This window comes from Palaemon carinicauda, chromosome 11 (assembly GCF_036898095.1).
Source record: "Palaemon carinicauda isolate YSFRI2023 chromosome 11, ASM3689809v2, whole genome shotgun sequence".
Taxonomy (NCBI): Eukaryota; Metazoa; Arthropoda; class Malacostraca; order Decapoda; family Palaemonidae; genus Palaemon; species Palaemon carinicauda.
The window spans coordinates 153,643,416-153,661,776 of record NC_090735.1 but is presented as its reverse complement, the minus strand read 5'-3'; the positions used below and the strand labels follow the sequence as shown (position 1 = coordinate 153,661,776).

At 34.7% G+C, this 18,361-nt stretch overlaps 1 protein-coding gene across 1 annotated transcript in view; it reads right to left on the bottom strand.

Moving 5' to 3' along the window:
• Positions 1-18,361, bottom strand: part of LOC137649535 (uncharacterized) — a 62,599-nt gene that overhangs the window by 384 nt on the left and 43,854 nt on the right. The window contains exons 4-7 of the mRNA XM_068382520.1: positions 16,375-16,500; positions 10,062-10,268; positions 2,494-2,642; positions 1,812-1,959 (exon numbers count right to left, since the gene is read on the bottom strand). Of these exons, the coding sequence (XP_068238621.1) occupies positions 1,812-1,959; positions 2,494-2,642; positions 10,062-10,268; positions 16,375-16,500 (630 nt within the window). The remainder of the gene's footprint in view (positions 1-1,811; positions 1,960-2,493; positions 2,643-10,061; positions 10,269-16,374; positions 16,501-18,361) is intronic.

Here is an 18,361-nt window from a genome sequence, read left to right as displayed (position 1 = left end):
GAAAGAAAGCACAAAAACTAATAGGTTATAGAAAGAGACAATTCAAATACAGAAACAAAGACACTCTACTACAGATGTGCACATCATTAGTAAGACCCCATCTAGAATACAGAATTCAATTCTGGGGTCCAAGTTTTCAGAATGATATAGATAGACTGGAAGCAGTACAAGATGGGGCCACCAAACTAGTCCCAACACTAAGACAATTTGGATATAGACGTAGGATGAAACGTTTGATTCTTATTTGATGTACAAACTCGAGGACTATGGGGATAGTTGATAGAGTCATTCAAAATTCTTAAAGTTATAGCAAATGTAGATTACAACAATTTATTCACACTTAGCACAAATCAGTTCAGAGGTAACAGATACAACCTAGAATTGAGAAGACACAAAACCAATCAATGTGGCAATTTCTTACACACAAAATAGCAAATACTTGGAATAGACTTCCAGCGGATGTAATAAGCAATAACACGATAAACGAGTTCAAGAATAAGTTAGACAAGATCATAAGAACTCTCCAAATGCTTAAACTAATTCGCTCTACCAAAGAGAAAATGGAGTCTTCGCGGATGGACTAAAAAGTCCTTGAGACATTCAAAATCCGTATGACAGAAAAGTTTGTGTCAACATAATTCTAGAATAAAATATAATGTTCAAATTGTAAATTTCATTCTATCTTTAAAACAAAACTAATAATTGATTTATCATATATCTCTCTTCGGGACATATTTATGGCCTCAAGGAAAATAGGTATATAAATATAAACAATTGGAGATAAACTGTAAAAAGAAATAAAGAAATTTCCTTTTTCAGGATCATAAAAATAGCAATAAATCAAATGGAAGATTTAGAAAAAACATCCTTATGCTTAAATAAATTTCTGCATTGATCCTAATCCAAGTGTCAGATTTTCCCGTAGTCTCTAAACCTATTAGAAATGACGAAGAGGGGTTGGCTGTTGTGAAATAAAAGAAACTTGTATATATACATCAATGAACTGTACAAGATTAAAGAGCAGCAGACCCCATCAATAAATCAAGATTTGAATCTGCTCAACAACCAGCTATTAAAAATTTACGCTGTATTAGCATCAAAGGAAATTCTAACTAATTATAGGGAATTTTTGTTATACCCATTCTACCTATTGAATACTGATTCAGTCTTTAGCGGAATGGTACTGTTTCAATTAGGTGTTTATCTTATTGTATTTATTTTTTTTTAAGCTAAAACTAAAATGCAAGTGCAATATATTTTTTCTCTGCAAAACCTGAATGAAACTGAATCTTTGGGTCACTAAAAACCACTTTATCTTGAATGGCCAAATCCTCATATAAATGCTTTTTTTTCCTACCCAGATTATAGCCATAATCTTAGCAAGCTATCCAATAAGTCTTACAAAGTTGCACGAATAATAATCAGCAAGTACTGAATATCTAATGATAGAAAGTATAATGAATATTATGACCTATAACCATTCTTAGATATTTCTTATTTGGGAAAGAAAATAGAAAATAGAAGCTGAGAAGTAGTCAATTAGATTACACTATGCATATGGATGGTTTAAAGGTTTAAAGGCCCTCCCTCAACCCAAGATGGGACCAGAGAGGGCCAGGTAATGGCTACTGATGACTCAGCAGATAGACCTGTAGGCACCCCAAACCCCGATACCCAGGTCACAAGGAGTACGATGTTGCAGACATTACAAGAAACTATCGAGCTTAAGCGTGACTCGAACTGCCATGTTAATAACTACTCCCTATACATATGAAAGATATTGAAAAAAAAAAACAGCTAAAGTAACTCACAGTTAACTGTAAGGATCGTTGAATCTTGTATTGCTTGATCAGGAAGCATCTCATTGGTTGCTTGGCAAATCAACATAGCTCCATCCTCATCAGCCGCCGGAGTGAAGTCTAAGTAGGAGAGGGTTACATTCTTGTCGTCATCGGAGATCTAGATTTATAAAAAGGGAAGAAATATTTATTCAATTATAGATTTTATTATTCAGGGGTTGTTTTTATATAAGAAATTCCTAAATATTTGTTTAATATTTGGGAACCAAATAAGATTACGTAGGATATAATCAATTTTCATATTCATGATATTATTGTCTTCAAGAAATATAGTTTATTCTAGTCACAGATTTCTGAAAATGTATAGTAAAGAAGTTAAAAGAGGTTTACTGTAATGAGACATTTATCAGACTATGCCTTCTGCTATTGATAAACGACTATATGTGACTACTATTGTATTGAAATCCGAAGATTATAGTTTCATAAATTGACGTCAGGCTCCCATTCTTAATTCTAATTTCTTAAAATGATTTCTTATTACAGTTTATAAAAAAGAGATGTAAACAAGGATCCTTAAATAGGAGTCCACAACTGTTTATCATAATCTAGTTTAAATAGTATAACCATTAATTAGGTAATAAAGGCTGCACTTATGCATGTCTGTATAAGACGCATGAGATTACGAATCCTATACCCTAGTCTCCGAAGGCAGATGCATCTGGGATCCCAGCCACCAAAGTACGTTTGGAGGCGGCTTTGATCCCCAAATCTGACAGACAGCTCTCGATTGTTCGTCAGCCCATATCGTCCCAAGGTTTATGAGCTTGACTCCTATGATACGCACTGAAAGAGATTATGAACAGTATCACACTCAGATTTAGATCTACATATATATATATATATATATATATATATATATATATATATATATATATATATATATATATATATATATATATATATATATACATATATATATGTATATATATATATATATATATATATATATATATATATATATATATATATATATGTATATATATGTGTGTGTGTGTGGTCCCATATATATATATATATATATATATATATATATATATATATATATATATATATATATATATATGTGTGTGTGTGTGTGTGTGTGTGTGTGTGTGGTCCCATTTACCCCTCTCCTAATTCTGAGTCTCTTTAACAATGGTCCATGGGAAGTCCATGTTGGAACAAATGACAATTTCTAATATATATATATATATATATATATATATATATATATATATATATATATATATATATATATATATATATATATATATATATATATATATATATATATATATATATATGTATGCATATATATATATACATATATATATATATATATATATATATATATATATATATATATATATATATATATATATATATATATATATATATATATATATATATATATATATATATATATATATATATATATATATATATATATATACTGTAGAAATTGTCATTTGTTCCAACATGGACTTCCCATGGACCATTGTTAAAGAGACTCAGAATTAGGAGAGGGGTAAATGGGACTCGGATAGGAGAGGTGCAACTGAAGGTTGAAGAGAGGGGAAGGCCTGTCGGTAAAATAAGTCACAGTTAATGTAATTAATACAACTAAAATCAGTCAGAGGAACAATCACCAAGACAACGTCTTTCTCCCAGGACCAATATACCGTAAAGGGAGGGGATAGGGATTCAAAACTCTCTATCGCTCACTGTTTAGTATTGAGTGTGCTATACGCAGGATGCTGTTAGATCATCTATTGCGTGACCATGACCAAGCCAAATTTAAACCCTTCCTGAGACTTGAGAGAACAGTCCTTGAGATAGTGTGTCATAAATGTTGATTTTCTCATTTTTACGCCCGCTCTCAACACTGACCAACTGCCATGTTCTTCTCGAAGGCCAATGAGGGGCTGATACCCCTGATGTCGTGCAGCTTGACGCACTGAGGTTGAGGACTCACCTTTTGCAGAGTAAGCCCTATGGATTACCTCTCTTAGCCAGAAAGAGATAGTGATCTTAGGATCTGCCTTCTTCACCCTCCTTATAGACACGAACAGGATCCTAATGGTTTGGCGGAGAGATACTTATGCACCTTTCTCACCATGCACAATAAGAAGACCACCGCTGGGTTCTGCATCTTGACTTACAAAGGAGGGAACAAATTTGAACACTAACTCCTTCCAACTGTAAGAGTGAGAGACATCTACTGAGAGACAGAGGAGCTTGCCCACTCTCTTGGAGGAAGCCAGAGTCAAGGATGTACACCGTCTTCAACATGAGCTCCCTGACCATGATATGCTTCAGGGGCTTAAAGGGCGGCCTCTTAAGAGAGTCGAGCCCCTTGACGATATCAACCATAGGGGCTCGGAGAGCATGGGACGGGCATGATTGCCAAAAGGCCTTTTAAGAGCATCAAGACCCACTTGAAGGCTCCTAGGTTCAACCTCATGAGGAGGAAGACCTGTCCCAGTGTCACTATGAAACCTTTCACTGCCGGCACTAACATCCCCCGAACAAGTCATAGGTGGATCAGATAATCTGCTATGATGATGATCGAGGCATTGCCTGCCTTGATGTCCCTCTTGTTGCACCATTTACCCAAGGTAGCCCACTTTGCTTGGTATATGGCCCTCGAGGACTCCCTAAGTTTAGCCATCATCTGCACGGCCGTCCTCCTGGAGTACCTCCTGGAGCCCACTTTGCTTGGTATATGGCCCTCGAGGACTCCCTAAGTTTAGCCATCATCTGCACGGCCGTCCTCCTGGAGTACCCCTCCCTCCTTAACAGACGCTGAATAGTCTTCACGCGTGAAGGGAAAGGTTTGGGAGCCCCGTGAAAACTCAGGAAGCGTGGCTGTCCTAGAAGGTCTTCCCGAAGAGGCCACAGACATGAAGGCCCCACCCCCAGCACCAGGAGATCCAGAAATTATTCCTTTTCGAGCCACTCTGGAGCTACCAACGTCATTTTTGCGTGCCTTGCCTTTGGAAGCTCTAGCTCGTTCTACTGGGGCTTGAATGGGTCTTCCATCCCTGCTGTCAGATCTGCCACTGGGGAACAAAAGACCAGAAACTTCGCATTCAGTCTTGTCACGAAGAGGTCCAAGGAGGGGGATCCCCACCTTTCCAACACCGTATTTGCCCCCTCGAGGTGTAAAGATTATTACGTGCCCAGCATTTGTCCCTGCTTACTGAGTCAGAATACAACTACATTTCTTTTCACCCTAATGTACCTTGCCGCCAGGGAGATGGTGTTGTCTTCGGCCCAGGACAGGATCTCTACCGTCAGAGCGTGAATACGACCGGAGACTGCAGACCGCCCTGCTTACTGATGTACGCGAGGATTGTGGCATTGTCACTAATCAGAGCCACTCTCCATCCCACTAAGAAACTCCTCAACTAGAGGATGGCCCTTTGAGCCGCCAAGAGTTCGAGCTGGTTTATGTGGAGGGACTTTTCCGACAGAGACCAAAGTACTGCAGCCGCTTGCTCCGGCAGATGTGGCCCCCATCCCTCCTTGGATGCGTCTGCAAAGAGGAGAACTTCCGGAAGAGGGTCCAGAAGGGAGACCCTGATAAGGTGTTCCTTGGGTCTAACCACCACTGGAGATCCTCCATGGTTGACTGGGAGGGGAGGTTTCTCACCGAGGGATGTACTGACAAAAGGGTCTGAACTTCCTTCAGGTCCCCCTTTCTCCACCATCTGTTGAGGCATTCCCCTACCTCCGTAGAGCACAGGGAATGGGGCTTCGCACACCATCTCCTCTTGAAGATCTGTCCGTTATAGCGGCCCTGATTGGCTGGGTCTTTGCCTTCTGTCCTACAGTGGGGGCCTATGAAGAAGGTCTTCAGTGAGTGGCATGAAGTGCTTGACTCTGTGGAGGGTGTGGAGGAAGAGAAGGCTGGCTATCAGACTGATTCCTGGGCCTGCTGTGTTCCCTCGGCTGGTAGTGGGAGCAGGACAACAACAAGGACGCCTTATGCAGCATCCCGTCCTGACTCCCTCTCCTCCACGTGACAAGGCCCTCTTCAATCTGGTCCTCTGGAAAAAAAAGAGTCTCTGACTATGGGACCATTTCAGAGGACTCTCAACTCACTGTCTGGAAACTTCTCAGGCATCCTGTGGAGGACAGACGCCCTCCTCTGTAGTACCCAGTTCGACACGGCAGTGTATGATTTCCTGTTAGACAAAAGATAACCCATAATCCGGATACCACCAACTTTATAGAATTGGCTCTTCGCCTGGGCACTCCGGAGGTCGTTGCCCAGTGTATAGGATATGATGGCCCTAAACCAGAGATTCATCCATGAGGCGAAGTTAGCCATGACCCAACACGACGCTTCCATGGCTGTTGCCTTCTGGATCATGAAGCCAATGGTACCCCCTGACAACCTCTCTTCTGTGGACCATGAAGCTAAAGCCACCAGGTTCTCCTTTGAGGACTGGTGCCCTTGATTGGTGCCCTCTGGACTGTAGAAGTGCCTGTGCTTCACCGCTGGGAAGGGAAGTAGCTTCATCAGGTTGCTGGACCTATGGTGATAGCCTTCAACCTCTGCCCGATGTCTCAAGAGAGAGGCAGAGCCGAGGAATGCCCTGCCTCCCTTGGGACTCAAAACCGACGCTCCATACCGGTGGGGTAGTGAGTGCTGTGTCTGGCCAGGAGAGTGCTCTTGAAGGTTATTAAGCCTCTGAAGGAGGAAGCTTCCTCGACCACCTTGTCCTCAGGGTGGTCCCTCGACCACGCCTCAGAAACCAGAGCTCACTCTTAGGTACTAAATTTCAATCCCATGGCGCCAGTGCTCCGCCTCTCTGGCCGAAGGCGCCCCATGCCACTCTTTCTCCTATCGGCTACATTACACCACTACTGTTGGACCCGGGTGCACCGAGAAGTAAGACAGCGACTTGGAGGAGTAACATTCAACCCCCTTGGTCCTTTGTGCCCTCTCGAAGTGCCCAGTCCGAGGCGGCACGAAGAAGGATATGGGGCAACATCCAAGGAAGGTAACTCCTCCCAGGGGGTTGTAGGGATAGTTGCCAATGCTCCCCATGCTGGCAAGAGGTCCACCCCTCAGTGGGGACCTGAATGTTGTTCTTGGGGGACCCAAGTAGGTCTCTTGAGCTCATGAGAGGACATTGGTGCCTGGGAGCCACTGAGTGAAATCTGGGACAGCCCCCCAGTGAGTGGAGGAGCAGAGGCCGCACACGCGGTCAGCGTGTAGAAGTCTTGAAGGCCGACCCAAACAGAGGTCTGGTGACCCAGATGGGTGACCCCTGGAAGGGGAGCTAGGACAGGCAGTCCAGCCTGAGCGGCAAAAAACTAGCCTGGTTGGCAAGCCAAGATGGCGGCGATTGAGCGGCGTGGACTTGGGCCACATTGTCAACACATAGCGCCACTAGCTGAGCCAGAAGACTGCCTGCTGAAAAAGCAGTGCTGCTTTAGAGCAGGTACTCAAATACCGCCATCATCTCCCTCAACACCACCACCTACATCTGACGTGAGTGGCTCTGGTGAGGAAGAGGACGAGATCCCGGAAGAACCGGAGCCGGACTCCTGGCAAAGGAGGAAGAGACACAAGGTCCCAATATGATCCCATTAGAGATATCATCTTAGACCGTAGGATGTCCCGGAGACAAAGAGGTTCCCGATACACTGGGAAACGTAGAACAGGCTAAAGGAGGATGAGACATACTGCCCTTCCTTGAGGGCGACCTATCCTTCTTTGGCTTCTTACACTTCTTAGTGACCCTATTGGCCCAATAAGCATCATTCCAACACACACACACTGCATATGTATCACTACGGGAACACATCTGGCCTCGACATGAAGTAAACTACATGAACATCAACCTCCACGTGTAAAAGGAAGGCTGCACACAATTTCCCATTAACTCCTGGGCAATGATGCTACACACGCACTGACTCCATACTTAATGAACAACCAAGGAAACGCAAAGTAATACAAGAGTACAAAAACAACACATGCTCTATCATAAGGGAAAAATAAAGTGGCAAGAGAAACTGAAAAGTCCACCTCACATGTCAATGACCAGGAGTAGAATGGTGGCCTTCGACCTATGCAGGTACTTCTGGGGCTTCTTCTTGGTGCATTGTGGGTGAATAAGTGAGGTCAGGGTCACGCATGATGAGAAGGAGGATTAGGCTTGTTGGCGGGGAAGGGGAAATTCCTAGTCATTGGAGCTCGCTAACTCCGGGTTCTCCTTATGAGTGGTCCGTAGTAAGTCCGTGTTGGAACATTTATATATATATATATATATATATATATATATATATATATATATATATATATATATATATATATATATATATATATATATATATATATATATGTATGTATATATATATATATACACACAGTATATATATATATACATATATATATATACATATATATATATATATATATATATATATATATATATATATATATATATATATATATATATATATATATATATATATATATATATATATATATATATATATATATATATATATATATATATATATATATATATATATATATAAATAACATGATCATATGTGTGTAAGTGTGTCTATGGTTATAATCTATGCCCCAGATCACTTATATGTGAACTAAGGGATATAATTATAGTTGGGTGAGGTATTTCTTGAAACAAGAAGGGCAAAACATAATTAAAAGGTTTAACTGTTATAATGTGCTGATGTTTGGTGCCAAATAAAATCCATAACCATCAAATATCAGTCATTAGATCATGCTTATCAGGACACATTTCCAAGTAACACTACACGGCAGTAATTGGTCTACTCTATCGAAAGGAAGTGACATGCATTGAGTCACCATGGACCAATCGACACTGAAGACGCAGCCTTTGATCTTGCGGAGGGTTATATTGGATCTCTCAAATCAAATAACAAGTTCACTATTGAGTTATTGAATGTTGTATATTGAATGCAGTTTAGAATTATCACCGTTATCTTCTGCTACTGATGAATAAAGACATATATATATATATATATATATATATATATATATATATATATATATATATATATATATATATATATATATATATATATATATATATATATATATATACAGTACACTCACACACACACACACACACACACATATATATATATATATATATATATATATATATATATATATATATATATATATATATATATATATATATATATATATATTTATATACATACAAATATATATAAATATATATATATATATATATATATATATATATATATATATATATATATATATATATATATATATATATATATATATATATATATATATGTATAGACGTATATATATATATATATATATATATATATATATATATATATATATATATATATATATATATATATATATATTTATATATATATATACATATATATATATGTGTGTGTGTACTGTGTATATATATATATATATATATATATATATATATATATATATATATATATATATATATATATATATATATATATATATATGTATATATATTTATTTATATATGTATATATATATATATATATATATATATATATATATATATATATATATATATATATATATATATATATATATATATATATATATATATATATATATATATATACTGTATATATGTATCTATATATATAAATATATATTATTTATATGTATATATATATATATATATATATATATATATATATATATATATATATATATATATATATATATATATATATATATGTGTGTGTGTGTGTGTGTATGTGTGTATGAGTGTGTGTGTGTGTGTGTGTGTAGCCGATATCAAAGTATTGATATTGCTCATCTGATCTTCCTCATAGATCCTGATATTGAAGACTATTATTAAGAAAATATTAAACGTTAATCGAAGTGACTCACAGAAATCATAAAAAAATTATCCTTTAATTAGGACAATGAATATCAGATACGAACTGTTTTCTACTTTACCAAAAAGAAAAAAAAAAAGAATCGTCCAAGATCATATTGAAACCTCCAAATAAAACAAAGTAAATGCATACGAAGAGCGTCACTTTTTTCATACATTGCTGCAAAAAACTACCGTAGATAATGTATACCAGATTGATAAACATCAATATCTTTAGGATTATAAAATTTATAACAGATTTTTTTTTTTTTTTCAGAAGGAAATAATCAAAATTACTTACGTGTCATGTCAATAACGATTGATTTGACTGCTGGAGGAGACTTCTTGGTGTTTGAAGCAATGCAGGTAAGATTGCGCCCCAGGTCATCCCTTGTTAGTGATGGAAATACTAGGTCATTGACCACCACGCCCTCATCGTAATCAACGACGTAGGAATCGTCTAGAAGTTTGTTATTCTCATACCATTTCACCGACGCCGGAGGCCAGCCTTAGAGTAGAAGAAGTTTCGGTCAAATAGAGAGAATATAAGAAAATATTTATTGCATAAAAACAACAAGCAAATAGATGAAAGGAAACATTTGACTAGGATACCAGGTTGCATGGAAAAGGAGTGTATGTAAGGTCCATAAAGATATGTGATATTTTTTTGGTTATTGTAATGTGTAGATGTTTTGAGCAACATATTTTGTGGAAATCTGCAGCACATTGTATATACTGGACAATGATAATGTTTATGTTCTCGGAGGATACATAAAGTTAGGAAAAAAGTAATATGACGCGGTATAATAAAAACGTGTCAAAGATCTCTCTCTCTCTCTCTCTCTCTCTCTCTCTCTCTCCTCTCTCTCTCTCTCTCTCTCTCTCTCTCTCTCTCTCTCTCTCTCTATGATTTCGGTCATTATAAATAAAATCATATCATGAACTGAAGCATTACTGTATTTATCCCTCGTGAAGATGCAGTACAGGAAGGGATAAAAAGGATAATATCTTTATAATATGTATTAACAGAAAAAAGTGTCTCTATACATATTAGCATCAGTGATGAGCACAAATAAAGAACGTCATTGCTCTGTCCTCATCGTATAATCGAACCAGCAAAGAAAGAACAGGAAAATATGGAGACGAGAATCACAGAATTGGGAATTGAGCTTCAGCTGCGAAACAGAGTCATACGACAACATGAATTGAGAAATGCTGACTTTGGAGTCCCAGCAATATTGAAAAAGCCACTGTCGACTCAGCGAATCCTATCCAGACTGGTGACCAAAACCCAGATTATTTCATAAAGTTGATAACCTAAAAAACAGTCTTAAGTAATTAAGTTTGGACTACAAACTTTGACAGCTATCAAAATTATATATTGACCTATTCTTACAAAGTTAAGAAAATTCAAAATACTGATAATAAATTACACACAATCTTTAACCATAGTCACTGAGAGAAGAAATGAGGTTAAAAAAAGTACTCAAAGCTATACCAATCATTAACGCAATATCTGCTTTAAATGGAAATGCAGTATATTTCGTAGATGACAGGACTGGATTAGCGACCACAAATAAGATAAGGAATAAAGTCGAGAAAGATTGGAAAAAAAAATATTAATGTTTTAATATTCCCTGTAGTCATGGTAACTTACGAATAATAGGCTTTGCGTGTGTTGTTCGCTTTATAACTGTATACAATTGCGTGAACAAAAGTTTTTATGAATACATGTGCCTATTGGTGGAAAAGACTATAATACTAAAGGACAGATCTTTTGGTTCGATTGACTTATTTTAGAGAAATAGTGAGAAAAAATTACATAAGGAGTGAAAATGAGGTCTTTTAAAAAACGGAAAATGCATGGAAGAAATGCAAGCTCAAAAAGTGTCAAAATAGCGCTTATTAAAGAGGAACAAAACCGAATACGTTAAGATAAAATATTGGAAACAACAACAGACAAGAATGACTTATGTTGTGCTCTAAATAATCTAATGGGAAATGTGAATGAAAAAAAGAAAACCGCTTCAAGATAGCTATAGTTCCAAGAATTAGGATCATTCGTGTATATTTCCAATTAGAATGATGTTGAACCATAATAACAACAGTAACCAATGTTGTTATCAGGTTTGTTAAGCCGAAAAATAAAACATATTACGTGATTGATCCTTTGCCAATGCTTGACGAATAGGAGTATTAAATGTTTCGTGTCTTGCGAACATAATTTCAAGAACAGTAAATACTAACATTAGTGTGTGTAAATATACTGAAGTAGTGAGAGTTGATATCGGCCCACCGGCCCTGAAATTTGCTCTATGTTATCAGGATTCTGTTATATTTATTACCTTAAGGTTTAGATAGATGGTGGGTTGTCTTTTTATAATTTAGATTAAGTAAAATATGTTGCTTGCGTTATACTATAAGTGGGTATTTGTTAGTCTCGCAATATTACTAAAATGCATAAATTGAGGTCTAAAGTATAATGCACGTGATTTTATATATGTGTATATGGAGTAATAATATAATGTAAACTAGAAGTAGAAATGTGTTTGATTTTGGTGTACAATAACTCCATAATCAACAACAGCTTGAACGTCGATGTTTTAAAGGAACATGTGGATTAATGTTACGTTAAAATCTAGTGATTAGGTGTGTTATTGGCCGAATTAATTACTGCGATTCAGCCTATTATAAAAGGTGTTGTACCCCGAGAAAGGAATTTCCATAATGATTGACCTACACTGGTTGTCTATTGAATGTAAACTAAATTTTAAAATGTCTAAAAGGTCATCTTAAGTCATCAAAACGGGTTACCTAGAATATTCAAGAGAATGGTTAGACATCGTGCAGCCAATAAATCGTTTCGACACGGCAAGAGTTACGGATGGTTTCAGATTATTGGAGCCAAGCTTCATATCCATTGTGGATTATATAGGTTTCAAATATGCGACTCTAGCCTTGTATAATCAATAAATTACAATTTTGTTTCTACGAGTTCACCTACAGGATTCATAAATGCATCTAGGTTTTCACAAATATATATATATATATATATATATATATATATATATATATATATATATATATATATATATATATATATATATATATATATATATTATATATATATATATATGTATATATATATATATATATATATATATATATATATATATATATATATATGTATGTATGTATGTATATATATATATATATATATATATATATATATATATATATATATATATATATATATATATATATATATATATATATATATATATATATGTATATGTATATGTATATATATATATATATATATATATATATATATATATATATATATATATATATATATATACATATATATATATATATATATATATATATATATATATATATATAATATAATATAATATAATATAATATATAACAACAAACAATAAATGTAGCAGTTTCTAGTCTACTGCAGGACGAATGCCTTAGACATGTCTCGGTCCTCTCTGAGCTTTTGCCATTTCCTTTACCATGATGACCACTGCAGATTGGTGATGATGGGAATCTTTGATCTGATAGCTCATGGCAACCCAACCTAGTATGGGTGGCTAGTACGCTTTTCCTGATCATGGTGATGCAAAAACAATTAAACCACGTTAAGGTTTCCTCACTCAGAAAGGGACTGATTAAATATGATTAATATGGGGGATTCTTAAAGTAAATCATTTCAGCAAAGTTGATTATTAATATTATTATTATTATTATTATTATTATTATTATTATTATTATTATTATTATTATTGTTATTATTATTATTACTTCCTAAGCTACAATCGTAGTTGGAAGAGCAGGATGTTATAAGCCCATGGGCTTCAACAGGGAGAATAGCCCAGTGAGGAAAGGAAATAAGGAAATAAACTATAAGAGAATTTTAAAAATAATAACATTAGAATAAATCTGTCATATAAAAAGTATAAAAACTTCAAAATAACAAGAGGAAGAGAAATGAGTTATAATAGTGTGACCGAATGTACCTTCAAGCAAGATAATTCTAATCCAAGACAGAAGACCATGGTACAGAGGCTATGCCACTACCCAAGACTAGAGAGTAATGGTTTGATTTCGGAGTGTCGTTCTCCTAGAAAAAGCTACTCACCATAGCTACAGTCTCTCTTCTACCCTAACCAAGAGATGAGTAGCCACTGAACAATTACTGAGCAGCAATTAACCCTTTGAGAAAAAAGAATTGTTTGGTAATCTCAATGTTGTTAGGTATATGGGGACAGAGGAAAACGTGTAAAAGCACATTGTAGTAGGCAAACTCCCGCCCCCAATGGCAAGGGGTGTCCAAAAATGCCAAACAATACCTCTCTGACAGGAATGCTGGCTAGACAGGGCTGACTAATATGGAGACCTTCACACTTTTATATGGTTGACTTCAAGTTGTAGCAACCAAGATGGCACTTTCATTCGAAAGGAATTTAGAGTTGTGTCGCATTACTGCTTTTAAGGAGCTACCGTTTCCCAGCCAAACTACTTGGCCCTCAGAACTTGTAATAACAACTTCCTATATGCAATCGCTTTAACTATCTCTATCTCTATTAACGTGTTTTTCTCTGTATGATCATACTTGATCACGAAATCACAATAATGCATCTCTCTCTCTCTCTCTCTCTCTCTCTCTCTCTCTCTCTCTCTCTCTCTCTCTCTCTCTCTCTCTCTCTCTTCATGATTGAAAGAAAACTTATGAAATAATCAATTATGTACATTTACTAGGTCATTCATTATGAACATATATGAAATAACTCATTTCCTGACATATGTATATGTATATGTATATATATATATATATATATATATATATATATATATATATATATATATATATATATATATATACATATATATATATATATATATATATATATATATATATATATATATATATATATATATATATATATAGAGAGAGAGAGAGAGAGAGAGAGAGAGAGAGAGAGAGAAGAGTTAGACTGACATACATAGCATTCTCTATAGAATTTTCATAATGGTAAATGTGTAGGAGAGCTCCGCGCTCGATTTAAAAGTTTCTAAAAGTAGAAAACGAAAGAAAACAGTACATTAGAGCTACAGTTACCTTGAAACTGTGAGATAATCCTCCTACAACCACCTAACTCTTACACAGAAAATGTAAGCATAAACCTACTACTACAATTATGGGGGACCCCAGTGGGAAGCGGGGTTTTTGGGTGGGGGGAGGAGGAGAAAAGTGATTTTTCGGGGCACTACCGAACCTAATACAACTACCTACCCTACCCTGGGGGCCATGTAACCCTACCTAGGCCTACCGGGGGGGGGGGTGCTCCGCCCCCCTGTGACCCCCCCTTAAGGCCACAGTAATTTTCAGGGCACCACCGAACCTAAGACACCCACCTAACCTAGCCTATGGGGCCCTGTACCCCTACCTAGGCCTACGGGGGGGGGGGCTCCGCCCCCCCTGCGACCCCCCTTTAAGGCCACATTGAGTTTCAGTTCAAACGAAACAAATTCAAATGAAAACGCCTTTTGCAAAAAAAGGAACACAAACTTCAAATTAGTCTCAATATCTAACTTACCCTTGAAACAAGACACGAAAAAATTGCACCTCCTCTTCCTTTTCCCACGAGTAACCACACTACGATCACACCGGAATGCTAATTTGTTGTAATCTATACGGCACACATTTTCACAATTAGGGCACTTTTTCTCTGCCAAAATCAAACCATGACGTTGAGCAAATGCAATTAGCAAATCAACTTTCCCTGAATAATGTACACAAAAATCCCCATAAGAAATAAAGCAATTGTCACAAGTGACACAGTCTGAACGGGATGAAGGTCCTGCTAATTGCTCCATACTTCACGGCAAAATGAGCTTTTCAGTTTGAAGGGAGATCCAAGACGTGCAAAAATATTCCTCCGCGGAACTTCACGTAAACTGTGGTAACTGGTGGAAAAATAGCAGGGATAAGTGAAGTAATAAGTGTCAGCATTGGCTAGATTTGTAAAAACCGCCATGATTGGTTTTCAAACAGTGTGACGTCAAGAAAACACCTGTTATTGGTTAGAATAGCATTGAGAACTAGTCTGCCATACGCAGTAAGGCGGCGAAACAGCTCATTTTAGCCAAGACATCACACAGTAAACAAAAACAAACACTTAGAAAAAATCCAAGTGAAACATAACTATACACACGAATATCTTCGTTAAATAGAAGCTGCTCATATATTGACTATTATATAAGCGTTCTATATGATATAATAGTGAATTGTAGGTGTTTAAATTCTTCAAGATCTTCCGCGGAGCTCTCCTATACATTTACCTTCATAATTTCTGAATGAGATATAGGATCAGCATATCAATAACATTTTACAAATATAATTTTTTAGAACAATTAGAATATACAAAACGTATGGTTTTAAATGATATAGATGTAGTCTGGGCAAAGATCTGTAAGTAATTTAAGTCATCTGGAAGCGTTTTAAACGTTATAGAAGCTGTCTGAGAAAAGATCTGGCTATAAATATAGCCTTACTGCAAGGAAACATAACTAGACAAAGTATCTTTTCAAAACCTTACCGTCACTGTTCCTGCAGGTGATCACAGGCTGAGCGTGTTCCAGAAAGGGACCTGCTTCTTCCCCTATAACAGTTTTTGGGGAGGAGTTGTTAACATACCAGTTAATGCTGACTACTGCCGGGGCAACTGGAAAAGAAAATACTAATATAATGGTTCATACATAGTGTTAGCAGTGAGAATTTTAGGCAATGACAACGGATTTGGGTTAATTCAACACAAAAGAGTTCATCTGTGGTTTTACATCTTTTGTAGATAGAATACCAGATAATGCTGACCAATGTCAGGGTGGCTAGTAAAAAAAAAAAAAATGGTGTTCCTTTCTGTAGTTTTGGTAGTCAGAATATCAACTAATACTAGCTGTACCTTCAACAACTAGATTACCTTGTTTTACAGGCAACATTACATAAAACTAAATTACTAAACTGCTTTTAGCTAAGGTAGTTTGCATGTAAGGTAATGGTCATTGTTGGTATCTAGAGTGACAACTTATTTCTAGTACTATCATGTTTTCTGATAAACAGAACATTATACCGTACTGTAGGTACGGCCAAACCTAACGGTGTGCGAACAATGACATACCACAAGTGCATTAAGGTAACATAGGTCGCCTATCAGAGGACTATCTAATTTGATTCTAGTTTTCTTCTTTTGGGTGTCACTTGCACAATTAGGTATTGTAAATTCATTCGGTAATACTGTTTCTATAAATATAAAGATAGTTGAAAGTAGGAAGCAAAATCAAAACATGAATTTTCAAGTATCTACAATGCATAGGATGTTACGAAAGATAAACATTTTCACTGAATGATCATGTTATATAAAATAACTTGAAAACCACCTCAGCCCGTAATACTCAGAACAATGGAATTACATTCAGACGCTCACCTAATTATCGAAATATCTCCAACCCATTGACTTGAAAACTGGAGTCATTATTGACCCTAAAATCTATCAAAATAATCGGAAGCCACGAAATCCTTTTAAGAATAGCAATACTGGAGTAGTATTGAAGCAGATTAATATGAGATTTTAGTTTATATATATATATATATCTCCAACCCATTGACTTGAAAACTGGAGTCATTATTGACCCTAAAATCTATCAAAATAATCGGAAGCCACGAAATCCTTTTAAGAATAGCAATACTGGAGTAGTATTGAAGCAGATTAATATGAGATTTTAGTTTATATATATATATATATATATATATATATATATATATATATATATATATATATATATATATATATATATATATATATATATATATATATATACCTGTGTATATACATATGTATAAATAAACACACATATATATATATATATATATATATATATATATATATATATATATATATATATATATATATATATATATATATATGTATGTATGTATAGTAGGTATATATATATATATATATATATATATATATATATATATATATATATATATATATATATATATATATATATATATATATACATATATATATTTATATATATATATATATATATATATATATATATATATATATATATATATATATATATATATAGTATGTATATATATACATATATATATATATATATATATATATATATATATATATATATATATATATATATATATATATATATATATATATACATGTGTATATACATATATATAAATAAACACACATATATATATATATATATATATATATATATATATATATATATACATATATATAAAAATATATATATATATATATATATATATATATATATATGTATGTATAGTATGCATATATATATACATATATATATATATATATATATATATATATATATATATATATATATATATATATATATGTATAGTACGTATATATATATATATATATATATATATATATATATATATATATATATATATATATATATATATATAGTATGTATTATGCATATATATATATATATATATATATATATATATATATATAT